At 48.2% G+C, this 26,590-nt stretch overlaps 1 protein-coding gene across 1 annotated transcript in view; it reads right to left on the bottom strand.

The window, feature by feature from the left end:
* Nucleotides 1-11,566, bottom strand: part of LOC8051730 (scoloptoxin SSD14-like) — a 44,404-nt gene extending 32,838 nt beyond the window's left edge. The window contains exons 1-3 of the mRNA XM_029978281.4: nt 11,388-11,566; nt 7,944-8,066; nt 2,753-2,850 (exon numbers count right to left, since the gene is read on the bottom strand). Coding sequence (XP_029834141.4) covers nt 2,753-2,850; nt 7,944-8,066; nt 11,388-11,566 — 400 coding nt within the window. The remainder of the gene's footprint in view (nt 1-2,752; nt 2,851-7,943; nt 8,067-11,387) is intronic.
* Between the last annotated feature and the right edge of the window lie 15,024 nt (nt 11,567-26,590).

Raw genomic sequence — 26,590 nt, 5'->3', positions numbered from 1 at the left:
CCAGTTGCAGCCTACTTAATTAATTTGCCTAATTAGGATTACCATAGTTAGCGCGTTTTGAATTAGATGATATGCAACAAATTATTATATATTAAAAAAACTACGTATCGAAATAGTTTAATTGTATGATACATAATGCAAATTCCCAATAAACGTCCCAGTCACAAAGATACGCCATTTAACCATAATTGTCTTTACAGGAAGGTCTCATTTTGTTTTCATTTTAGAATATCAAAAACTCTGACGTCGTTATCAAGATAGACATAAACTAAGGATGTAATTTTAAGCCCTATGCTTCGCGCGCGTTACCTGAAAGCATATACTTTCGCCATCTAACTCAGACTCCTTTTTCTTTTTTTACTTTTTGTAGTGAGAACAGCGTTTCTTAATATACCGTTTTGTGAACATTTTCGAAACTCATCATCCGGAGCAATATCTTGTAAACTTTGGGTTGACTCTGTTATTCCTGTGCTGGGAATACTACTGAAGCAATTAATATCGAAATGTCCAAAAACCCATGAAACAATTCGCACTTTATTATTTCCGATGGTAATCATCTGAGTGAGAAAAAGCAGTAAGAACACACATATTATGGCTGATTTTGTTCAATAAATGCAATATTTTATTTTAGTTCTGAGGACTGTGACAGACCCTGTCTTGAAAGGAACACTGACACTTCAAACTATTTTGAAGAGCCTGGATCGGAAAGGTAAGTTCCAGAGAACAATTTCTTTAGCTCAATATTTATGCTGTGAGACACATCTGCAGTTACGCTAGAAGCCTAAATTAACACCTCAACTGAGAAATGAACTGCAAAGTAATGCTAGTTTCGGTTTAATTCATGAATGAAAACGTGCCTTCTGGCGTAAATTTTACGCTAAGCGTCGTTTATGTTTTCTGAATGAAGCGGTGACCTACGTGCATAACACCCTAGCGTCCTCGTATAAGCGGGAATAATTTTAGTCGCTCAGTGAAGCCAACACACTAGGCACGCTCAGCAACTGGTATACCAACACGCATGTCCGACCCTCACTGTAACAGCCATTTTGGAAACCGAGTGGCGCTACCTAGAGACAGTTGGAGTCGCAAATACTCTCGGTTAACTATTACAGAAGAAGTTAAGACTGCGCGTGGACAGCTTTGGTGGGCGCTCAATATGCTCAAGCACACGTATGCCCATAGCCTTGACTGCATAGCCGCAGAATGTTGTTCGTAAGTATAATGTTGTGCTGTGGGTCAAGCGTAACTACAGTTAAATGTGCCCATGAAACAAGGTTGCAAGTTTGGTATAAGCATGTCAGCGTAGAAGTATAAAAAGCTAAAGCATACATACGCCTTCCGCTTTTAGCCCTTACGGCTCACTTCAATACGACGAGCAAGTGAACCAAAACGCGTCTCGGTGCGCAGGATAGAGGGGAAGATGAAAAATGACACACGTTTAAAATCCCCTACCGCCGAATAGAAGCGCAGCTTTTGAGGAGGAGGAGGGGAAGGTACAGAGAGGAGGGTATGACCCTCCTCCTCATCCGTAGCCTCCACTCCTCATCGCCTGCTCGCCTCCCATTTAGCGAGAAATTTTCGCTAACTTTCCCGCCAAATTTTTCTCTCTGAATTTATCGGGTAATTTTTCCCGTTAAATTTAGCGAAAAATATTTTTCCGCTAAATTCAGTGGGAAATTTTGCCCGCTAAATTTAGCGGGAAAATTTGTTTGCTAAAGTTCGCGGGAAAATAATTTTCGCTAAATCTAGAGGGAAATTTTTGCCTCTAAATTTAGCAGGAATATTTACCCATAATGCAATGCGTGGTGACGTCACGTCACTCGTCACCCTCGTGACGTCACACGTGAAGTCACGTATGACGTCATCATGGGAAACATCCCATAATAAACCGCGCGGTTACGCCGACGCCGACGGTGACGCCGAAGCCGCTCAAGTCGGAAACGGGCGCCTAAGAGCTGGGTTCTAAAAGAGAGAATGACTGATTGCATGTGCGACAAAGTTCCGCTCCAGCAAACTGTGGCTGCTTTTCAAACCTTACTCAAATAAATCGGAGTTACTCTGGCAGTTCAGTCACGAGAAAACCATAAAGCAAGGCTGGCCGCGTATAGGGGCTTGAACGCGGAAAGGCAAAATCAACACCCGTGACTTGGAGCAAATTTTGAAACACGGCCCTCGTTTTCTTCAGCAAGTACAGCAGACAAGATCTCGGCCGCGGGTTCCTGGTTCCTTCCAGCCTGTCTGCAAGTTGTTAGTCGGCAAAAAAAAAACATACAGTCGGGATTCATATATGACGGTGAACGCGCAATCGTCAGCTGCTACATACCGGAAGCGTCATGAAGCAGAGGCCATTGAGGCGTGCGTGAGATTTGCGAACCAAGCATGGCAAAAAGGCGCGAAAGCCTTGCCGGCGTTCCATAATGCTGCCCAAAGTGGTCGACGATCACGTGTTTATCTTAAAAATTAATCGCACGACTGCACCCATTAATAAAACTCGAAGACGAGACTAGAGGGCTCGGTGGTCGACGCCCTGACGTTACAGCAACTCCTGCGCAGGTAGCACACGAACTTCCGCTTATACCTATAAGTTCAGCCTTTAAGTCTACCCATTTTATCCTTCCCATCAAAGCGAAGCTCTGTGTTATCAGGACCCCGTCCGCAAGAAACAGACGAACTTGCTCTCTGTATACGACTCGTAGACTAATATTTCACTAACGTCATTTGCAGGTTGCATCATTTGCGGGTTGCTGCTTACCGACGAGGGCCTCCTCTGTGTTCTGGATGAACATGTCTGGACTCGCCGCCATCGGCGCCACCTCGCGGGCATCTAGCACGTGCGTCGCGTTTGATTTCCTGGTAAGAGCAAGCGTTCAGTTACAGCATTTTTAGAGAATTCACAAACCTTCCCTATATCTAGGCAGGCTAGTTCAGAAGAAAGATATTCCCCATGCACGATCAATTTTAACCGTAATAATACCCTCACCTAAAACGCATGAAGCGAAAATAAAAGCACTGTTCCCTAAAACAAAAAAGGTAAAGTTCAGCATAAAATGTATTCTCAGAGGGGAAATAAGCAAGCTTAAGATCAGCATTTCACACACTGTGTGAATTGCTGATCTTAAGATTGCTTATTGCTTGTTTATGCGTCCTAGATGCATGATACCGGTACGACGAACGAGGTAGAGGGGCTTAGAGCGATAAATTGGTATCCCGTTCACCAGGCTAAACTGACCCTGACTCGGCTGCCGCCATGCTGTACAATTGTGACCGCTGGACACGTGCTAGCCGGTCGTGGCTTCGTTGGTGGCTGACTCTCCTCTCGTCACTCCCTCGTCGATCGAGCCTACTGTTTGTTTGACATTAAGCTCAAATAAGCGCCGTATGGATTACCTCTGCATTGTCTGGTACGTACACTTTATTCATTGAGTAGGTTCTTTTTATTTATTTTATTAGTAGTAAACGTTAAAGGTCGAGCTAGCGCAGGTACCCTGCCCCCTCCGTGGTAGTGCGTTGGCTACGCAATCAAGCTCACGACGTCTCTATTGGCCTTCGTGGTGGTTATGCACGGTGTCGAAAGCTTTCAATAGTTCACGCGACTATCCTAGTGGGTAGAAAAGCTGACATTTCGGTCGATCAGGGGCGGGTTCCGACGTTCTACAGGCAGAGATTAACAAGGCAGCGAGCTTGGGCTGTGGCACCCGGAATAATAAACAAACTCTTACCCGAACCAAATCACCGTTGCCGTACTACAGCGCCTTGGACGCCTCACCAGCGACAGGTGCCATCTTGTTTCGAAAGTCACTGACGTCACGTCAGCGTCGCGCTGTGATTGGTCGCCGTTTTGCGGTTCGTGAAAGCGGTTGGGAGAAATAGGTCCTGAAGCGGTTGGCAAAAACGCGCTCCAACCGCTCGATCCTAGCCGCTTTGCGGTTGAGAACGCGCGGATCCGCTTCCAGTGTGAACGCGCCGTAAAGCGCGATCCAAACCAACGCTTCTTTTTGCGGCTGTAGGTCGTGCGCTCCCCGGATGTGACGTATTTCGTTACGTTTTTGCTGTTTCCGGCGCGCTTTCTGAGTCAGAACCGTGCGCTTCGGTTTGGACGGGCCAGCTTCGGGCAAGCGCGCACGCGCGCATGCAGGCACGTGCGCACTCTGGCGGTCACCTTCCTCGCGTCGGAAATTGGGGCAAAATTCATACGTGGCTTGCACATGACGTCATTTCCGATGCCCTCCAGAGAAAAGGGGGAGAAGGAGCTCCCCTCTTATCAGGACCCTCCTTTGTGCCTCGCGGATTTGCACGGGCCTCCCAGAAGATTATAGAAGATTAACCTGTCACTCAAAATTCTTACAAAAGCAGCTTCCCTCTCCTCCTTTTGCATGAGCAAGCAAAGTGCAACTGCGACAGACTGGCCGGCCAGACGGCGAAGAAACGCGGAGCCGGAACTAGCTTGCCCTCCACCGATTGGCCGGGACACAGGAGCGCCCTACTACGTCACCGCGCGTTTTTGTGCGCGTTGAGAAGTTGAAATTATCCAACTTTCTTGTGCGCGCCCGGAAGGAGCGAAGAACCGGCGCGACGTCACGAAATACGTCACATCCGGGGCGCGCACGACCTACAGCCGCAAAAAGAAGCGCTGGTTTGGATCGCGCTTAAGAGGGGAGGACGACCCGTTGCTGCGGCGATGTGAGTGGACGCAGCATATGGTAATGCGCGCCGTACAACGAGAAGAAAAATGCCCAAAGACCCGCGAGCCTCTGATAGACCTTAATGGTCTGAGGTGCCTTAAGGGTGTCGAGTGTGAGAAGCAAATCGCGGTGACGGCCGGGGGTGTGCGCCATGCACTCGCGGGGACCGTGCACAAAAAAAAAAAAAAAAAGTAATAGTCGGAGTTGGCGTGATCTGGGAATCCGCGGGGTTAATGCGGAAGCCCCAGCGGGTAAGGTCACGGATTAACCTGTGAGTCTGCTCCTCAAGAAAAACAAAGTTAGGGCGAGCGAGCGAGGAGATGATTGTCAAGGTGTGTCCAGACCCAAAGGCCACGAGAACGGGCTTCGTGTGCCATGGCGGTGGCTAGGCTTTGCATAAAAAAAGGGGTGGGTCTTACACCGAAAGGTAATACGTTATATTGGTAGTACGTACGGCCGTCGAGGCGAAGATTCGTTAAGCGGCGAGTTTGTGGGCTCAAGCCGAAATGATAAACTGCGTCCTTTAAGTCTATCTTTGTGAAGAAGGGCCGAGGAGGCAAAGGACAAAGTTGGATCGCGCGCGGCAAAGGCGGCGCCCCCGTAAGGGGAGGAGGTTTCCGCGTCGTCCGGTTAAAACATGACGCCCACTGATGTCTAGTTACTCTCTCCGCGCGCGCTGGTTTGCCCGAATCCCAAGAAACGTGGAAACCGAAAAAAGGTAGATGCTTAAATATGATTGCAGGGCCCCTTTAAGTTGCACGGCGCAGTTCCGCTAGCGCCATTCAGTGTCCTCATTTGTAAACAGTTTCCCCACAGTCACATTCTGTGTCACCAGACTCACCACTGGCTTTGCCACTTTTATTTTATTTTTCTACTGGGAAGATCTTTTTATTGTGTCTTTTTGAGGTTCGAAAATTTATATCCCACTAATGACAGACATAGCCAGCTTGGGTGATTCACAACACTTTCCGTGAAAGCGCCGAGGGCTGCAAACAAGAGGTTGTGCGACCCAACCCGAACGCTTGCAATGGACCTTTTTTTAGTAAGCTACTGCGCATGCGTACACTCCCGCTGTCGCCATTTTTGCAAGACTCCGGGACGCGGTGCCCTGCGAAAATGGCGACCGCAACATTGTCAGCATCTATCTTCACGCGTGTTTAGTCTATTTTGACGCTTTGTTTTTTAGTATCGGTAGTATGGGGTATAAAAAGCACTGAAAACCGATATAACGGCACGATGCCAATGTGTTTTGACGGGCGGAGGCATGTTGGGCAGGTCTTCTATTGTGGTTCGCAGGCAACTCCCCAGGCGGCACTTGTTACCCGAAAAAGGTCTAGGTTGCGTAAGCTACCGCCCGATCCAATGGGCTCAGCCGGATTCATCCATCTATCTATCCAAGTCCATTTCGTGCCATGCGTCCGCCCCCCCCCCCCCCCCCCCCCCCCCCCTTTCCCGTCTTTTCAGCTCCGCTGCTGTCGACGTAACAGATCTGTTTCCTCCTATAGGCCTCCTGCGCTGAAGCTTTGAACGTATCGTGGCGCCCTCCGGTGGCGGGCAATAAATGTCTGAGTAGTACAAGCTTGCCAAGGCCCCGCGGCCTCGTACAATAACAACCCTGTTCGGGAGGCTTTTTGCCTTCGTGCGCTGCTGTTATTTGTGCGTTCTCGTGGTCGCGATTTAAAATATGTCATCCGTGGTCGTCACCGCACAACGTATACCCCGGGGACCCGAGCTCGCCCCAAGATAGTAATTTCTCCTTCGTCCAAACACGTCGAAACCCATGCGCGGCCTCGATGCGTTCGAAACGTCGCCGTTGACGGTACTGTTGCGTCGTCAACTGTCAAGAACAGGAAGAGCCCCGGAGTGAACTTCTACAGATTCCCATCGAAACCGTGCGAAGTCGAGCGAAGGGAACGATACTAGCCGCCCAGCGCACTGAGTAAGCGAGACAATTGTTTTTCTCGCCCTCCAGGTGCTAAGGCATGGCCACCCGATCAAGCGGCCGTGGCATGCATCGAAACGTGCGTCTTGCGAATTTTACGAACAGGAACACGCCGATCAGTTGAGCGATCCAATTGAACTATACTTCGTTTCAGCAGCCGATGCTACAAGTGCGAGCTGCGGGCTTTCAGTGACCCTGTCAAGCACTGTTCAGGGCCACATGCTCGCGCTTATAGCGTCGGAAAAGCATGCGCGCGCACCAGCGCACCACAGAAATCATCAAGCATGTGCTGGAGGCTGAGCTCCTACTGCTGATCTTATGTTGCGTGAAGCTTACATCGCAGATGTGGTAGAAAAGCTGCTACAGCTTGAAAGGCAGCTTAAAGTCCTTCGTTTTTCTCCTGCCCCGGGTGGTTGACTAGCAGACGCACAAGCGTATGGGCTTTCGCCTTTCTGTCCTAGCCGAGTAAGCCACTCGGGGTAAAACTTTTGTACAAATAAAGATTATTATTATTATTGTGTTCGATGCCGCGCTGGCCTCCCTCCCTTTCTCCATTCTTATTTATTTATTTACGTGTGCGAGTGTGTGTGTGTGTATAAAGTCTAGATGGTGCCACAGACCTACGAGTACGGGCCACTGGCCTTTTGGTGTGATCAAACTCTTCTCAAGAGTTAAATAAAGAAATATCAACGCGGCCGACAGAGAGCCGGTCGACGATCGATCGCTTGCGTCTGCATTCGCGCATTTTCAAGGTTGGTCATCAGCTGATAGCGTTGGGTGTACGGAGGGGCTGCTGTTTGGGAGTTTTTGCTTAAAAGTTAATGCTCACCTCAAGCTCGATATCAAAAGAAGCTCGCTGTTTTTGCGAGTGACAGAACGCCGACACCAAATTTGTGGCTTCTTGTACAGCGTAGACGTAGCTTGCATCGCTGAGTTTATTCTCTTTGCGAAGTGTTGAGGAACGAAAGCAGCTTTCCACGTTAGAAATTGGCTCGATTCCTTGCCGTAAGACAATTGCACGGAAGGAATTCATAACGCCGGCTAACGTTTGCACGCGGGACAAATTGGAATGAGCAAGTTTGTACTACCCAATACCAATAAACAAATCGTAGGGGGCGCTGCCAGCCCGTTTTTCTGCAGCGCCTCCTGGGCAAAGCAGGAGGCGTATGCCACACCTCATGAGTTCTGTGCTTGGTGAATGCGGCATTTTGATCCCGCAAACACTCTCGCAAATCTTAAAACCAAGCACAGACTGCCCGACATTCCCTGTTGCATGGACCACTCGGTATGGAATATGCATGCTCTATACGTGCACTCACTTGTCGTAGATGAGGGCGATAAAGCCGCCTCCCAGGCCGACCGAATGCGGCAGCACGACGCACGCGCACAGTAAAGTGGCGATGGCGGCGTCGGCAACAGATCCGTTTCGCTCAAATACGAACCTGAAAAACCAAACATTTATACGCTCATTCTTGGGCCCCACACAAAGATATTGGATGTCTATCAGTTTAGCCTACGCCATTTCGCCGCCGAATATTCGAGCTATAAAAGGCTTCGATAAAGTCACCGTCTGTCTATACCGGGTGTTTCAGCGAAGACTTATCCAACAAATTCCTAAAAATAGGGTGACTGTGATCAAATGAAGCTCTTTGTGAGAACAAATTGCCGGATGCAGGACGGACGTCAGGGATTGTAGAAGGACATACTATAGTCGGTGACAGGTTAAGTAAAGAGTTATGAGGAAGCTCCTTCCACCTCTTTCCCCTTTGGCAGAGTGAACGCTGGAGAGGTCGCCTCCTCCGCAATGTTCGCTTGGTTAAAAGGAAAGAGCTGGGAGGAGCGTCCCCTGTGGTCTAAACCCGACACCGTCTATAGACCGTTCCATTTAGCGCTCTCTGGGCGGCACCATTTTGTTTGACCGCAGCGCCCTCTCCACACATCCGGGAAGTTCAGCGGGTTCGGCGGGGTAAAACGAGAGAGAGGGCACGCGCCCGCCTCCGCTAGCAGACGACAAACCGGGAGGTTGCCGTTCTCCATCTTTGGGCTGTATCGGCGGGCAGTACGGAACATCGAACTTGCGCTCGTGGCTGCCGTTGTGAAGTGGTTCGCGTTGTTAGAATAGTTGTGGCCTCTCCAAAATCAGCCTATAGCTCTTTGTTTCTCTATTTCGCTAAATGATCAACTAGCATATCCTTTTTCCGCTTCTTAAATAGCAGTTGAGTCAGCCGGCAGTACTACCCTCAACTACTGCGTGTGTTGCGGCAGGAGAGCACGTTTTATTTATTATTTCAGACTTCCACTCATGATCGCTAAAGGCCTACACCAGTACGAACTTTGTATAGTAAAAAAGGCACAGCAACCGGATTTACTTTTCGCCAAAGAGACCGGCCATTCTGACACAGCTTTTCCTATTATTTTTTTTTATTTGCACGCAGGTAACAGCGCAATTGGATCCTGTGTGTCGTTTTATCTATCATAGTATTACACGACAACTGGCATACCAAAATCTGCGCATCTGCGCTTGAAAGTTCCAAAATGACGCGATATTAAACAGAGTTTGCAAGCCAGCCGGACGCTAGCTACAGCCCACTCGGCGGAGCGGACGATGTGCGGGGTGAGAGGGGGAGTGCATTTTTTTCTCTTTTACCCTCTCTGCTATGACCCTAATGGAACGGTCTATAGGTGTTTGCAAGGCCGTAGAACTCAACCGCACAAACCACATTAGTGTAGCTTTCACGCTTTTTAAGAAAGTCTGTATATCTAAAAAAACACACGCTGTAAAATTTGTTGCAGATAAAAATAGCAGAACACCCCTATTGAAAAGTCGTCTCATACACCAGGACTTCTGCAATGTTTTGAAGTACCTGTCAGGAATGTTTCACGTGTTCCAGATCTCCGTCAGTTTTCTAAAGGGCCTGACGGACCCTTTAAAAATTTGTTAGGGTGTAAGAGATCCGTCATAGTTTCTTGAAATACCTGTGGGATCTGTCTGAATCCTTTTCGCGAAACCACAGCACCCATAAAAGTCGTATTAACGGATTCGTGGGAGAGGGCACGGGACCCTTGAGGATATATTCGTGGGAGAAGCTGCTTGGCCGTTTTGTTTGGGCGGCCACGACGAGTTTTGGTAATTGAAAAGTTCACCCGTTCGTTCCCGCCATGGCGCGGCACAGGCGAAGGGGAAACGGGCGCGCACAAAAAACCCGTTTTGAAAAGGAAGTCGCTCCTCCCTTCATCGGCTTTCCAAGTTTCCGCAGTTTCCCCGCTTGCACTGTTTTTCTTCGCCAAGTTCTCACTCACAAAAAAGAGCGGGTGCGTTGGGAAAAGGTGAGGGGTACATTTTTCTGTTTGTTTGTAGATAACCTGTTTTAGTCAATCGAAAGACAGTCTTCGTCAAAAGCTGGTGGCCCTGTTCTTTTTCGTTAACTAGCGCAATCTATATGCGGAACAACGAGTGGATGCGCAGTGTGTGCTTCCCGTTGGATTGCATCTTCTAGTGCAGCTGGCTGTGGGGATCAAGAAGGTTTCTCAGTGCCCTGTTTCTTGCGCCTCTTCGTCCGTCCGGTTTTAAAAGCACCCAGAGAGCGAAAAAGACGCAGGAGACGCCATTGCGATGCCATCATGGGACGACACCGTGACCGTGCTCAGGATTTCTCAACGGCGGCGGATGTTGGTTACGCGTTCGCGGTTTTTGCTAAATTTGCTACTGACAGTGCGGATGTGTGTATGTGGTGCGCCTGCTCGGTTCTATTTGATAAACTACCGTACATCTCAGGAATTTACCCAGCGGTATTCTGAGTACCTCAAGATATATTTTTTTTGCAACAAAAGAACTCGGTTATCCCTATTTGGTCGGATCGCTTTTGCCTACAGCTGCTTGCGACCAGGTTTGAGTAAATGTTAGATCTTATCGTCCTTTTGGGTTACAACATACATATAATACATTTTCAATACCATTTTAAACTCAATTGTTGGTCCATGGTTCACAGACATTTGGGAGTCTAAATGGTCGAATGGCTCAGGGGGTCTGAAATGCGGAAGGGTCTGAAAGGCGGAAGGGTCTGAAAGGCAGAAGGGTCTGAAAGGCGGAAGGGTGTGAAAGGTGGAAGGGTCTCAAAGGCTACAGGGTTTGAATGGCTAAATGAGTTTGAAGGACTAAGGGGTTGATGGACTGAAGGTTTGATGGGCTGAAGTGGCTTGAAGTTTTGAGCTTCCTATAACGCATCAGCACTGAAATGTTATTTTTATTAGGGCCATGATTTGTGCGTTTTTCAGCATTCATTTTGTCAAAAAGCAACTTCTGTACTAGTTGTCACCTAAAAAAAGGCAGGTTTAGCGCGTGCGCCGCGCGAAGTAGTTCCTACAACACTTAGTTGACGGGGGAGGAAGCGATGCTTTTGGCGTTTGAAACGTGTACGTCTTGTTACGATAGCATATATCTAATCTGAAAATCACTTCTATATATTTTGATTATTTGCATAAACCGGGAAATCAGTAAATCTCCGCGAGGAGCCGGACTCTTTTATTACGGTTATTGAGGTGAAAACAAGTATAAGAGCTTGGCGTTGGCTGAAAAGAGAGGCCTTCGCGGGTACCGCTCCTATTGATCTTCTCAACAATGAACAGAGTATAGCCTGTATGGATTCGTTATTATTATGTTGTTCACACGTGAGCGGCCGAAATGTCCGTCGTTCAGTTAACACTGAACGACGGACAGCAAGCGGAAGTGTCGCCCTTAACAACCGAAGTCGGTTTTCTCTCACCTGGTAACCGGGGCGCACTGGATGGCGTCCGTGACGGCGGCGTACGACCGGAAGTCTCCGAAGCTGGACAGCTTGGCGTCCGTTCGGGGGTCGTGCTCGGAGAAACGAGCGAAGAGCGCGTACGCGGCCAACGCTAGACCCGTGGTCACCGAGGCGAAGAGGAGGAGCACGAGTACCATGCACTCCCAGGGAATGTCTATCCTGCAGCAGTGAAATTATAGAAAACAGTGCGAGTCATATAGGCTCTGTTTAAAGGGATACTGAACGAAACAATTTAGTGTCCATAATAAGTGGCTCACCTTCTTTCCACGAGCCAGCAGCCGCCAGTGTGCGCGAGCACACGGAACGAAATTAACGTCATAGTCTGCCATTCGCGCTTAAGATGACAGTGAAATATATAAGCTTCGAGCCAAAGCAGAATAAAGTATTTTATCTCCAAAAGTGAAAGCTACGTGCTTGTTAGACAAATGAATCGATTACCTTTTACACCAGACCCCACTGTGGCGATGAAAAACTTGTCTTTATTCTCCTTTTCCTAAAAGCTCAATCATTTCACTGTCGCCTTAGGAGTGAATGGGGGACTATGACGTCAATTTCATTGCGTGTGCTCGTGAATACTTGAGGTTGATGGCTCGAGGACAGATCGTGCGCCACTTATTATAGACACTGAAATGCTTGGTTCGGCATCCCTTTAAGTCAGGCCCCCAGGTAAAGCTTTCGTTTAAATCGGAGCGACAAAAATGCAGCTACACATGTAACAACTCTGCTTAAGATGAGTGGCAGAGTGTATTGTGTTTACAGAATATGTATACACCGCGAGTAAGACGCAATTCAGGAGCTTGCGACATCTAAAGGGAGCGCACTTTTTTACCATTTAAAAGCACTAAAATATAAAAAAAAAAAAGCTTTTCAAAGGGACATTGACAGGGTATTTATGGCTGCCAAGGTTTTTCTTTGTAAATGACATGAAATCTCAGCTAACCAAAATACAATGTTCAGCTCCAAATTCGTTCTGATCCTCCCGATAACCGCCGATCGAGAACTGGCCGGTTTGAGTTGGGCTCACACTCTACTCCATGGTCACGTGCCGTTCAGACGCAACCGCAAAATATATTCACAGTCGCGGGTAATAAAAAGCACACACTTAATACTAAAAATTAAAAAAATAAATTAAACCCCTTCCTTGTTGCTTCTTAAAAGCTGCAAATATGTTTATTGAAGAAAAAAGTTGCACAGTGCCGGATACACATGCACTGTGCAATTCTCAACATGGCGTCGTATTGCTGGAGTCGTGGGTTGGACGGCTGGACGAAGAGGACGATGGCGGCGAACGACTGGCGCGGGACATCTACTTCAGAACTCTAATTTGCGGTACCGGCGAATCTGTTTAGCTTCGAAAGAGAAATATTTTAATCAATCAAAGCAATAGGGTTCATTCCGTACGACACACCCGTCCACCAAGCTGATTCGCACGAAGACCTCGCCGAGTCGTCGCCCCTTCTCCTGGCTCAAGACATCGCTCGTCTTACCAGCACGGATTGGTTAAGAGCTTAAAACACGCGCAAACGTCAAGCACGAAGTGCGGACTCGGTGTTGAATATGCAGGCATACGATTTCTTCACTAGGTGCAAATGGCCGCATTACTGTGAACAAGGAGTCCCCCTTATGTCCTTGACCCTTTCAATGTTAAAACTCGTCTGCTTCGCACAACCGAAAAAGCGAAAAAAAACGCGATCGTGTGTAGTACGTCACTTCCGGCAACTCTCTCCCCTTCTATATGTCTCCCAGCGATCTAATAGACATGTCTTGCAATTAATGGGTGCTCATGTTTTGGTTTCGAGCAGTTGCACATTTTGGTTTCAATAAAAATCTACGTGACTTTGCAGCAAAATATTGCTTTGGGAGTCATGTGACGCCATAATGAATCGCCTGGCAAAAAGTAAAACTACATTTTAGAGTGTGAACATTATCATTTTAAAGAACCTGTTTAAAGCACTAACATTTTTGCACGAAAAAAAAAAAAAAGAAGCGCTATGTGCACGCCTTTAGATTAAGTTGGAGGTCACGGGCCGCTCTAAGCCCCACCCATAGATCAGTGGCGCCTCCCATTACTACTGTATTGGCTTGGCTGCTCGGCCGAACACGCTCGCAAGCTTAGTTTCTGCCTTTCGCGACATTCGGGGCGTCTAGTCTAGCGTCTGGCACCACTGAATCGCGGATCGGCAGCCCGTCAGTGGCGCCACCGGCGGCCATTGCTTGACATCAGGCAATACCCGCAAGTCTATGAGAAAAATACACAAAGGTTGAAATATTGAAGCCTCTAAGCTGTGCTCGAAGGCGAATATTTTATGATGTTCTACGAACATCACATCGGATGTTTGGGGACGAAATCAGTATCTATCATGCGTTGGAACGGCGATCAAAAAAAGTAAAATTTGCCGGAGCACCACCGACTGTGCCGGCATCGCTCGCTTCAATTGCTAAATGAATGACATGGTTAACAAATGAACGACACGCTCCGAGTTTTAGTTCGTCACTCAAGCCGTCTTTACAGTTCAAAGCAAAAGCTTCCAGCGGAAGTACTTTGTGCAAGCGCTTCAAACGATGCGAACGTATCCAAGTAAATTTCTTCTAACTTATCATCTGCTAAGCTCTCATGACTTCGAGATCACGAACGGCTCCACGTTGACTCTTGAAAAACCTTTTGTCAACCACAAGGCATGTATTTAAAAGGATTGGTATTCTAGCGCTTTTAATATCTGCACCCAGAATATTAAGTGTAATTCCCGGAAAACGCGATCACAGTATCATTGTCGAGAACAACCTACTAAAGTAAGAAATTGCAGTTTGCCCTGTTTGTCCCATATAATCCCATGCATTAGCTGATGTCAAGCAATGGTTGCCGGTGGTGCCGTTTGACCCTAGCAAGGTAAGCCATTATCCGCGATCCAGCCTCCTACAATAAAGATCAGTGTCTGGCACCACCTGCTAGCCGTGCGAGCAGACGCGCAGCAGCGCACGGCATCGTCTGCAATTCCACCATCGTCTATTGTCGTCTGAAGCCCCTGTAAGAGGTGGCCATGAAAGCGGCGCGGCGGCGTCCGTTAAAGGGGCACTCAAGTGAATTCTGAGATCGTCTATTTATTGTCATAACACAATCTGCGGGCTCTAAGTATCCTAGAAATCCCAAAATCACATTCAAGGGCGGCCGATTTCCCTATTAAAAATCCAATCAAAGATCGCTGTTCTGCGCCTAGGCGCACGCCGTCAGGGGCGCTGTCGGACGGGAAGGCAGCAGGGAAGGGCGTGCGCCATCCAATCACGAGTGACGGCTTCCGGGCGGATTGATCCTTCGAACCGGCGGAGTGATCTTCCGAATGTGCGCGTATTTGATGGATTCTCGTTGGGACTCATTTTGTTTACTTCGGGTCTCGCGTCGTGCGGAGATGGACCTGCCAAATCTAAAACCGTTGGAGGTGGAAATTCTTCGGCGGACGGCAGATATCAGCTCAATCTCCTACGACGCCACTCCTACGCGCGACGCCGATGCCCCGAACGCGACGGACTCGGACGACAGTTCGGGATGCTCAATGTCGACACCGGAGGAAGACGACGAAACCGACGACGCAACCCAGCGGCTTGGGAACACCAACTGGTAGGTGATGAGCTGTTTATTATGCCTCTCATATGTATAGCTGATGCTGGTCTTCTGTTTTAAGATGCCAATGCAGTTGCTGCGTGCCGATGGAAACCGTCGCAGAGTGTGTCTGCTGCCGTGACTACCCGGCCGCCGTTCGCAAGCAGCAGGGCCGGCAGAGCTGCGTGACAAGCCACCCGGATTTCGAGGGGCTGTGCCTCGATCCGGGTGTGCTACAGCTGGCCTGTAGCACACCCGGGAGTGATGTGCGTGGGCACATCACTCCCGCGTAACAAGGCGAGGAGAAAATGTAGTTCGCTCTTTTTCAAACAATAATAGCTGTATTACGTCACCTACAGCCAAAGATTTGACGTTGTTGTCAAAATATAATGTGCATGTGCCTAAAAAGAGCAATAATAATAACTTTAGCAATCTTTTCGCAGTTCGCTATTTCTATTGGTCGAATTCTATGGAGGTGGTGGAGACACGGGATGGACCCCGCAAGAGGATATAGTGCCTGTGTATTTCTATTGCTGCGAGTTTACTAGGGCGCCTTGCCATTTAGAACTGGTCATTTTTATTGACTGAAGCCCAACAAACAATATGCTTCCAAAAACGAGCTTCTCCAAAAAGCACTTGAGTGCACCTTTAAGCAAGAGACACACGAGCGATGAAAACAGGCACCGATCGGGCAGCGCGCGGCAGTGCGCGGCAGTATTCATAGCAATCGGTGCAGGAGTCCCTTAGAATATGGTGCCGGGAACGCACGACTGGTGTGTTTACTGCGTCCAAAAAGTGATCCTTCGATTTCCACCTGATGACGTCATCGAAGTGTCATGCTGTCGCCGGTCGCGACACTGGCGGTGTCCCAGCAGGTGTGGTGGACGGAGCAGACGTCTGTTCTGCTGCAGGTCGCTCTCCGCTGTGGCAGTCCACGGAAGCTAGAGCAGCCGGAAGTTGGGACGCCTGGGACGCCGTGACGACAGCGACACTCGCGTTCGCTCGTGCCTTTCGCCAGCATTTCTGCGACCAACCGCCAAAATCGCGACGTGCGACAGCAAGACACTCCGGCTTCTGTGACGTCATTTGTTGCCACTTTGGGACCACTTTTGATGTATGGGCGGGATAGGACGCTAAAGACACCAGTCGGAGACGCGCTCCAGGCACCATACTACGAACGCGGCGCCTCTCTGATCGGGTCGGCCAGGTATTGGGGAGTTTTCGTAGACCGCGTTTCCCATACCGCTAAGCCATCCGCAACAAAGAAGCCTCTAGTGCGCCTGTGCGCCGATGGCCTTGACTGTATACAGTTCGGGGAATCGTAGCGGATTGCGGAGGGCATTGCGGGAAGGCGAAAACGATCTACGAAAACTTCATATTAGGGAGTTTTCGTAGATCACTTGCCGTCCGCCGCTGACCAGGGCCAGTTCTTTTTTCTATTTTTTTGGCAGAAATGGAGCTGCTCTTTAATTTTACAAGAAAAAACGGACCGGTGAAATACACCTTTCACAAAAAGTTAGATGGCTTCGTGCAGGCGTCGATGTTTTACGGTCTCTTTTATATTGATCCTAATGACATCAGAAAGCATATATAATAAGGTATATTGCCCTTTTAGTTCTGTTGTATGAAACCATTAGCGAGAGACGGTTATAGAATAGTTACAGGGAGTATTCACTGGCGGCCTTCAGTGTTCGCGGCTGCTGAGCGCGTGCTCACGGCGAGCTTCCGGAGTTCTTTTGTAACATGCATTCCGCACCATCAAGATTGCCCGTCTCTGCAGGTTATTAATGTGAGTTCGTTCTGAGCATGCGCTCAGACATCGCCGTCAAATATGGCGTCCAGTAGTAAATTAGAAAATTGTTTGCACTTCGTAAGTATTTCTTTTTTCTTCAGACTATTACTCTTCGCTTGGCGTTTTTATACCGATGAGAAAAAACGAAGTTAGTGAGGTTTTTGGCCGGACCGACGAAGGCACTGCCAGGTCCCGAAACGTTTCCCACCTGAATGCCTACGATCACCACAGAAGACCCGAACCATCAAAGGTAATATTTTGAATAGTATTGCTCGCAAAGGCCTTTTTTTTTTTTCGCCCAGGTTAGTTCATTACTTAAAGAGGGTATTCACGGGACGCAAAACTTGAATGCGCTGTTTACTGTGCATACTCAAAACGGGCTCACACTTAAAGGTTCCCTGAAGCGGCAAACCTGACGGCGCGGAATTCACACTGCAAAAGCTCCCTGGAAGCCCGCCGTCAGCACATGCTGAACAGCAACGCACTCAATTATGGCCGGCAGGAAATGTTCCCCCCCCCCCCCCCCCCCCCCAATCATTCGCCGTAAATTGGCCATCTAGGTGTTCTGTAGGAAAGAGAACTCGCAGTCACACTGCCCGTACAACAAGCAAACGACACGGTGTTCACGGTAGATATGATGATATAAATATCGAGCATGCTTTAAGCACATCTGCTCCATACATACAACATCATTGGAGACAGTTTTCGAATAACCAATGCGACAAGAACATACAAAGAAATTAAGCACGCCTCATTCAATGTCTGCGGACTGACTTCCGTGTAATGCATTGGCAGTGTGACCACGTATCTCGAGGGGTGGGATAACGCCGCTATAGCTTACAGAGCGGCGAGGATGAACGAGCTGGGTCTTGCTACGGGACTTGCCCTGGCCGCCGGATCCGTCATGAGGGACAGCGTTCGGAAGATACCCGCTGTCGGAGCTGTGCACGTACCTGCCTTGTCTCGGGCGTTCGGTGGCACGCGCAGCTGACGTGGGAACATGCAGACGAGGAGGGTGATGACGATAAGGCTGAAAAAAAGGACGAATTCGTCCTCTTCTTTCCTTTGGAGCGGGCTCGTGCTGACAACGCCGTTAAATTCAATTTCAGCTATCTTATTACGTAGTAGTAGTAGTATACACTCCGTGCGACGCGACTGGCGCGCCGCCACGCGGCCGTTACCGAAGGTAGGCAGCGAGAACCCCAGAGAAAACGAAACCGAAACTACGCCGCGTACGTTCGTGCGTATTGAAATCAGAGCGGTGCAGTTGCGCTGGGTTCACAGCATGAAGTGCTGCCTGAGCTGCGTCATTAAGTGCTTCAATAGTTGTGCGTCGTATCTCGTGGGGACAAATTTTCACAGTTTTTCACTTCGCCGATGTTTTGTGGGACAGCGACAGCGATGGACCCGTGCCGTACGACGCGAGAAATTCGGTCTCCCGATCGTGTCTGCCACTGTGTCGGCACGGCTCACGTATTCTACACTGCTGCTTTGCGCTCTGCGTTTGTTTTCGTACCAGTAACGCCTACATGTGTTAGCGCTGATGAGACGAACTGAAATGCCACCCCACACTCGCGGGTATGCAGTGCCAATTTCGTTGGAGGAATGCCCTCCAAAGAAGTTTCGTCCCCATCGTACGTGTCGATGATATTTCCGGACAAGTATGGCACGCGATCTGTACTTCGTGAAGAAAGATTCGAACGGTAAAAAAAGTGACAAATATAAATCTAAGGAAAACTACAATGAAACTCGGAATCACTGGAGAATCGACGTTTGAGTATGGAAGTTTATGTGGTGTGCTTTTTTTCTTGATCAGCCTCCTTTTGGATGTAAAAACGCTGACACCCCAGTTCTGTAGACAACAATTTTTTTTTCTCGGCTTTAAAGCCACCTATCGCAAAATGGTTCGAACTGGCAGTACCGTCCACTGGTCCTTCCTACCTGTAAAGTGTGCACCTCCCACTATGTGTGGTATTATCTTGACAGCCTTTACGGTCAAAACCAGTTCCCATTTAGTTACGCCGCCCAAACTAAATTTCCACCTGGTTTCGCTATGCCACCTCTTTTTGGTATAATAAGTGTTGTGTCAAGTTACGGTCATGTCAAAGTACCTGTGCGCCGAAAATCAGCACCTTGCACAACAGGTTGTTACACAACAGCGGACCGCAAAACCCTTGACGGCCAAACGGTGTGTTGGCCGACAACTTTGTTTTGTCGGCTTTAGAACCACCTTTCGCTAAGTTGTTTCAATTGGGAGTACAGTCCACTAGTCCCTTCCTACCTGCAAAGTCTCCACTTCCCACGACGAGTGGTATTCTCTTGACAGCCCTTTCATGGTCAAAACCGGTTACCATTGAGTTACGCCGCCCAAACCAAATTTTCACCTGGTTTCCCTATGCCACCTTTTTTTTGGTATAATAAGTACTGTGTCATGTTACTGTCAAGTCCAAGCACCTGTGTACCCTAGGGAGCCTTCATTTGCGCTTTGCTAGGGTGATGCCACCCTTTGTAATACCACTCGCCGACAAACCAGCAGCCATTTCGGTTCTCGGCAATAATCCGTGGGGCTTATAACCCTCCCGGAAACAAGCACCTTATCTCACAAGTTGGGAGCAGCGTTGTGGAACCCACGGAGGGAGGATTAGTATTTTCCCCTCGGATGAGAAGACCGATAGACACAAAGGCCACTTTCCGACGCACGGGGAAACAATGAGAGGAACAAAATGGCGGTTGAAGAGGTTGTGAGAAAGGGAAACAGGCAGTTGGCATCACTCTATGCGAAGCGCACATGAAGGCAGCCTAGTGTGCCCAAATCTGCACTTTGCACAGCCCACAATAACACAACATTTTGGGTCCAATATTGGATATCCCGTACAACTTTATTTCTTTATTAGTTAAAAACATAACTTTCACACCTGCTGCCTTAATGAAACTTGGCACACTTCGTGCACAAACTTAGTGAACATTTCACTCGCCTCCAAATATCGTCGTTCCAGCAGTCCTACGTTTACAGCGACGAGTGATATAAATTTCCCACTCAGAGCAGTTATGGTGGCGGCCGTCATGCTTTTCGGAAAATTGCTCCAACTCCTTTTTCGGCTGCAACTATGGAAATCACACCTAATAACGACTCAAACTCAGTATATACACGAACTCATCTCTGTTACGTCACGCCGCGGTGGTGGCGCGTCGGACGCACTTCCGGTCCGGGGCTGTGGGCGGAAGTGCCCATGTGAGACGTGTATTCCTGCGTTGTTTTGAAAGGAACCAGACAAAAGCCTGCCTTCTCGTCAAAATGTTGCGACTGGGGCTGCACCAAAAGTGTCGAGAAAGATTTGAAGGCCAGTTTTCATGCGCTCGGTTCGTCCGAGAACGTGGATATGTGCCGTGAAAAGGGAAAACCAGACGCCGTCGGACCACGATTGCTTGTGCGAGAAGCATTTTGGATTGAATGCACGGATACTTCTGGTCATCAAATTTATTTGTTTTGTTCCAAAATGAGCGCCGGAAAATCGTCAAGTTACGGACCACCTGCGGACTACGTTCAGTGCGTCTTCAACTTTAAACGGCCGCCTGATCGTTCGAACTGTCGTCGTCTGTTCTTTCAAACGTTTCTGCTTGTCGTCTGCTCTTTTAGAGGACACCGGCCCGTAGACCAAACGTGGGCCCGGTACTTGCGATAAGAAGTAAGTGCAGGCCTCAAAAGACTTAAGTTTGAAGGTTGGTAAGCAGGCTGGACGTAAACAGTAGATTTATTTATTTATTTATTTCGGGTTACCCCGCAGCGCCCGAAGGCATTATTGCAGGGGGGGGGGGGGGGGGGGGGTACATAGTTGTGAGGGTAGAAATACACACGTGCATATGTACCAAAAAACAAGAAATAACGCAAGCTCACAGGAAAACACTCAATCAAAAGCAAGCCCAGAATATGATGAAAGAAACATCGGTGACTGGCATTCCATGTACGTGCCAGATAAAAGAATCAGCTGAGGAAAATATGTGTTAACAGCGAAATTAAACAACTCACTTGCCGCATGACAAAAAAAAATACACACACACAGATGGAGTTTTATCAACTTCGTTCAAAGAATAATAAAGTAATCGAAGTAGGAACAAATAAGCATACAACACTATCGCGCCCAGCAATCACTCGAAATTCACATCGCGAGGATCAAAACATTTTCCTAGTCATGTTAGTCTGGCCAGCTGTCACGTGACAGTCTGTCAAAGAAAAGTGAGTTTGACAAGATAGAAACGGTGTCATTTGGCAGGGCGTTCCACTCTTTAATAGTGTTGGGAAAAATGAATATTTTAGAACGTTGGTTCGGGCTCTCCATTCCCTAATTTTTTCCGAGTGGTCTAATCTCCTAGATACGAAGTTGGGGGGTTGAATAAACTTAGCTTTATTAATCCCGGTTTGATCACGGTAAATTGCGTGAAGAAACTTCAAACGAAGACGTCTTCTTCTGGAGGAAAGCGGCTCCCACTCTAATTGCCTTTTAAGAGCGGTAGCACTTTCTCTGTAATTGTAGTTTCTTGTGACAAATCTCGCAGCCCTGCTCTGTACTTGCTCTATTTTTTTCCCCAAGTAACTCTCTTTTGGGCCCCACAGGACACTGGCGTACTCCAGTATCGGCCTAACGTTAGTCTTAAAAAGAGTTGCTTTAGCAGTTTGGGGACAGTCCCTGAAATTATGTTTCAAAAAGCTTAACATGCGGTTGGCTTTGGCCGTGACGAAGTCGATGTGTGCGCTCCATGACAAATTATGAGAAAATTTAACACCTAAATACTTTACTACTTCCTCCTTCTTTAGTTGGACGCCGCCGATCGAGTACGCAAAAGTTACTGGCTGGCGCTTCCTAGTGAACGTCATCTGGGAGCATTTGTGGATACTAAGCTTCATTCCCCACATGTCGCACCACCGTGAAATTCTATTAATGTCCTCTTGCAAAGCCAGGCAGTCCGATTGAGTCCTAATATTACTATATATGACACAGTCATCTGCGTAGAGGCGAATGCTTGATCCAGTTCCAACAGAAATATCATTTATATATATTAAAACCAGAAGAGGCCCCAGCACAGACCCCTGGGGGACACCCGACGTTACGTCTACGTAAGTTGATGTTTTCCCGTTGACCAGAACTGCCTGTTTTCTATTCTGTAAATAGTCTGAAATCCAGTTAAAAAATGAAAGCCGCTTACAACTCCCTGTAACGCCGAATTAGAGCGCAGCTCTTGAGGAGGAGGAGGGAAGGGCACTGGGGGGGGGTTAAACTAACCAGGGGGGGTCACGTTACCTTGGGGGTCACGTGACCCCCAATGCCGATGATGTCATCACTGACGTCACTGATGACGTCATCAGTGACGATGACGATGCGGGTACCGATGACGTCATTAGTGACGTCACTGATGACTTCACCAGTGATGATGACGATGACGATGCGAATGTCGGTGACGTCATCAGTGACGTCGCTGATGACGTCATCAGTGATGATGACGATGACGATGCGGATGCCGGTGACGACATCAGTGACGTCACTGATGACGTCATCAGTGATGATGACGATGACAATGCGGATGTCGGTGACGTCATCAGTGATGATGACGATGACGATGTGGATGCCGGTGACGTCATCAGTGATGATGACGATGACGATGTGGATGCCGGTGACGTCATCAGTGATGATGACGATGACGATGTGGATGCCGGTGACGTCATCAGTGATGATGACGATGACGATGCGGATGCCGGTGACGTCATCAGTGATGATGACGATGACGATGTGGATGCCGGTGACGTCATCAGTGATGATGACGATGACGATGTGGATGCCGGTGACGTCATCAGTGATGATGACGATGACGATGCGGATGCCGGTGACGTCATCAGTGATGACGATGACGATGTGGATGCCGGTGACGTCATCAGTGATGATGACGATGACGATGTGGATGCCGGTGACGTCATCAGTGATGATGACGATGACGATGTGGATGCCGGTGACGTCATCAGTGACGATGACGTCATCGGGGGGTCACGCGACATCGGCGGGGGTCACGTGACCTCGAGGAGGGGGCCACGTGACTTCGGGGGGTCACGTGACCCCCCAGGAGGTCACGTGACCTTGGTGGGGGGCTCGCGCGGTGCATTATGGGACATTTCCCATGATGCACCGCGCGGTTACGCCGACGCCGACGGCGACGGCGACGGCGACGCCGACGCCGACGGCGACGCCGCTCAAGCCGGAAACGGGCCCCTAAGAGCTGCGCTCTAAAAGACAATCAGGTAGGTTAAGAGACTTTACTTTTTGCAATAATAATTTATGGGGGACCACGTCAAATGCTTTTTGGAAGTCTAAAAAGACACAATTCACCTGCAGTCCTTTATCAAAGGAATAAGCTATGTCATGGTAAAATTCAACTAGCTGAGAGTCGCAGGAAAAAACACTTCTGAATCCATGCTGATTAGGATAAAGGAAGTTGTTTATACCGAGATGTTTGAATAGATTACTGTAAATTATGTGTTCTAGTATTTTCGAGCACACACAGAGTAGGGAAATTGGCCTGTAGTTCTCTACCCTATTTTTTGGTCCGCTTTTGTGTGCTGGAACAACATGTGCTCTTTTCCATTCGCTGGGCAGACAGCCAGAGGACAGTGAGCTTTCAAATGAAACATACAAAAAACATGACAAGATTGCAGAGCATTCCTTAAGGACGCGACAAGATTGTCCATCCGGCCCGGTGGCTTTGTTTTCTTTAAGATTATTTACCAGCTTAAGGATTCCATCTTGGCTTATTTCAATATCAGGCATACTCTCTCCTAAAGTAAAGGAAAATAAAGGGATGACATCCGCAATAGGCAACGTAAATACAGACTCAAAATAACTGTTGAAGAGCATCGCCTTATCACTGTCCTTATCTACTAGTCGTCCGGATTCTTTGATGGGTGGAATGCCCGTGACGTCTCTCTTTGAGGCCTTAACGTATTTCCAGAATATTTTCGGGTTTCGCTTTAATTTTTCAAGGGAGTTGTGAAACATAGTTTTAAAATAAGACATCTTTTCTTTGAAGAGTGTTGTAAGCTCCTTCAGGCGAGCCAGACTACCAGAGTTGCTATTTTGTCGGTACTTTACAAACACTCGCCGTTTTTTCTTTATGATGTGACGTAGCTCCTTGTTAATCCATGGCTTGTCGTTGCGTCTTTTGGAGGTTACAACTTTTGATGGAACAAAGGTGTCAGTAAGGTATTCTAGCTTTGTCTTAAACATATTCCAGAGTGTGTCAACATCCACATCAGCACTGAGGTCTCTAAACAAAGGAAAAAAAGAGAAGTTCGTAAGCCATAGTCGCGTAGTTACCTTGATCGTATAGAGAAATTTTTCTTGGGGGCATTCGAGCTACTGCTTTCTTTGCGCATTTTATTTGTCCGATTACCGCCATGTGATCGCTAATGCCAGTAATAGCTGAGACAGAAAAGATAATAGAACTTTCATTGCTGAAAATCAAATCGAGCGTGCTATCTCTTCTGGGGTCCAAGCGCGTAGGAACCGACACGTGCTGGTGCAGCGAAAAACTAGAAGTAAAATTGATAAAGGATTGATATGGCACGGATGAATTTGAGGTGCTCGGCAACCCTTCATCCCATTGAATACCCGGAAAATTGAAGTCCCCTCCCAGCACAACGTAGTCGAAAGAAATGGATGACAAGGCATTTGTTAATAGTTGGATTGATTCGTCACTAGTCGCAGGTGGTCTGTAAAAGGAGCCGATGACGAGGAATTCGCCATTCAGCAGGGACACCCTACACATAACAGCTTCAAAAGAGAAATTGGAAAAATCAACAGCAAGGCTTTGTAAGCTGTTATGTATTAACAGGAATACCCCGCCGCCATGCCTATTCCTATCCCTTCGGTAAGCAGAATACTCTGGCGGAAACACCTCTGCATCATCGATCGTGTCGTCAAGCCAGGATTCTGTCCCAATAACGACACTAGGAGCGGTAGTGTTAATTAAGTCGGCAAAGTCATCAACTTTATTTTTTATGCTACGACAATTGACAAGGAGTACAACTAGTTCATTCACTGCTGTTGTCTTTTTAGCACAATTCCGAGGAAGATGAACTGGTTGCTATGCTGGTCTTTCTTTTACACTCATGTCTGTTCGATCAAAATAGTAAGATTTTTGACCCATTAATAATTTGCTGAAACGTAGTTGAAATGGCACATTTCGGGCCTTGGCGTATTCAAGAAGCTTCCTCCTATCCTGACGGACAGTGTCAGAGAAGTCCTCTCGAATCGATATTCCACTGTCTTTGAATCTAAGTCCCTGTGACAGTATGCCTTGTTTTGTTTTAAAAGAAGAAAAGTTAACAATTATTGGCCTGCATCTTCCTGCGTTAAATCGGCCAAGTCGGTGAGCACGTTCAATATGCGTATCTTCGAGTTTGAGTCCCAACAGATTATCGCACGTTTTCGCCACTTTTTCTTCCGATATTGCCCATGTTTCATTTGCATCCTCGTCGATGCCGTAAAAGATTAGATTGTTTCGCCGAGAGCGGTTTTCTAAATCATCGTGACTGGTGGTTAGCTGACACAACTGCTCAGAAAATGCAGTCGACGTGGCCTGCATACTCTGTACTTTCGTTTCAAGGGTTTTTAATGAAGCGACATCTTTTTTTAGAGATTCAAGCGCCACCGACAGTGACGTCAGCTTTTCCTCAGCCGATATCTGGTGTTGTCTAATTGCTGTCATTTCAGTTAGAAGAACGTCTTGCGTAGTCTTTATGCTCGGTAGCAACTCCATTACTTCGAGCATTCTGTGCACTTGTTCTTGGGTAAAGGGACCCGGGTTGACCTCAACATCACCGGATACAATCAGCAGCATTTTAATGACAACAGACAGCGCGCAACAGAGCGCATACACAACACAAAGACTTTTTGCGTCAATATCGCGGAATACAAGGGAAAAGGGGCGCGGCATCGACAAGGCACATCTGTTACTGCGACAAGATACAGGTTTGTAGACCAGACCAACCTGAAGAAGAATTTGACGTGAGCGGCTTGCGAACGACATGTCGATGCCGAGCCCCGCCTCGAAAGTGCCGCGGAGCTGGTTTTGTAGGCTGTGGTCACGTGTCAGCAGTGCAGGTTGCCAGGCTGTCCCTCCGAGACCGGACAGATCCAGCGGGGAAGGTGCCAGGCAGTCGGTTTGCAGTTGGGGCGTTGTCCCAACTTTGTTGGGTGGTGGTTGGCAATCGACGCTTGAGTAGGGCCGGGTGTGGATCAGAGAGGAAACAAGGAGTACCTGAAGAAGAATTCGACGCGAGCGGCTTGCGAACGACATGTCGATGCCGAGCCCCGCCTCGGAAGTGCCGCGGAGCTGGTTTTGTAGGCTGTGGTCACGTGTCAGCAGTGCAGGTTGCCAGGCTGTCCCTCCGAGACCGGATAGATCCAGCGGGAAAGGTGCCAGGCAGTCGGCTTGCAGTTGGGGCGTTGTCCCAACTTTGTTGGGTGGTGGTTGGCAATCGACGCTTGAGTAGGGCCGGGTGTGGATCAGAGAGGCAACAAGGAGTACCTGAAGAAGAATTCGACGTGAGCGGCTTGCGAACGACATGTCGATGCCGAGCCCCAAGATACAAGGAGATGTTGATCATTCACTGTTAGAAAAACTCCTGTCAAAATATGGGACACATACATGCTAACCTTGTTGCCACAACATGTGCTGTATTACCGGACTACAGAACATGTTCCATACTTCTTTAGTACGGGACATGTT

The sequence above is a fragment of the Ixodes scapularis genome, unplaced genomic scaffold, assembly GCF_016920785.2.
Source record: "Ixodes scapularis isolate PalLabHiFi unplaced genomic scaffold, ASM1692078v2 PGA_scaffold1__304_contigs__length_218370807, whole genome shotgun sequence".
NCBI classification, from domain to species: Eukaryota; Metazoa; Arthropoda; class Arachnida; order Ixodida; family Ixodidae; genus Ixodes; species Ixodes scapularis.
Note: the sequence above shows the minus strand (reverse complement) of the source record. Positions and strands in the feature narration are given on the sequence as shown.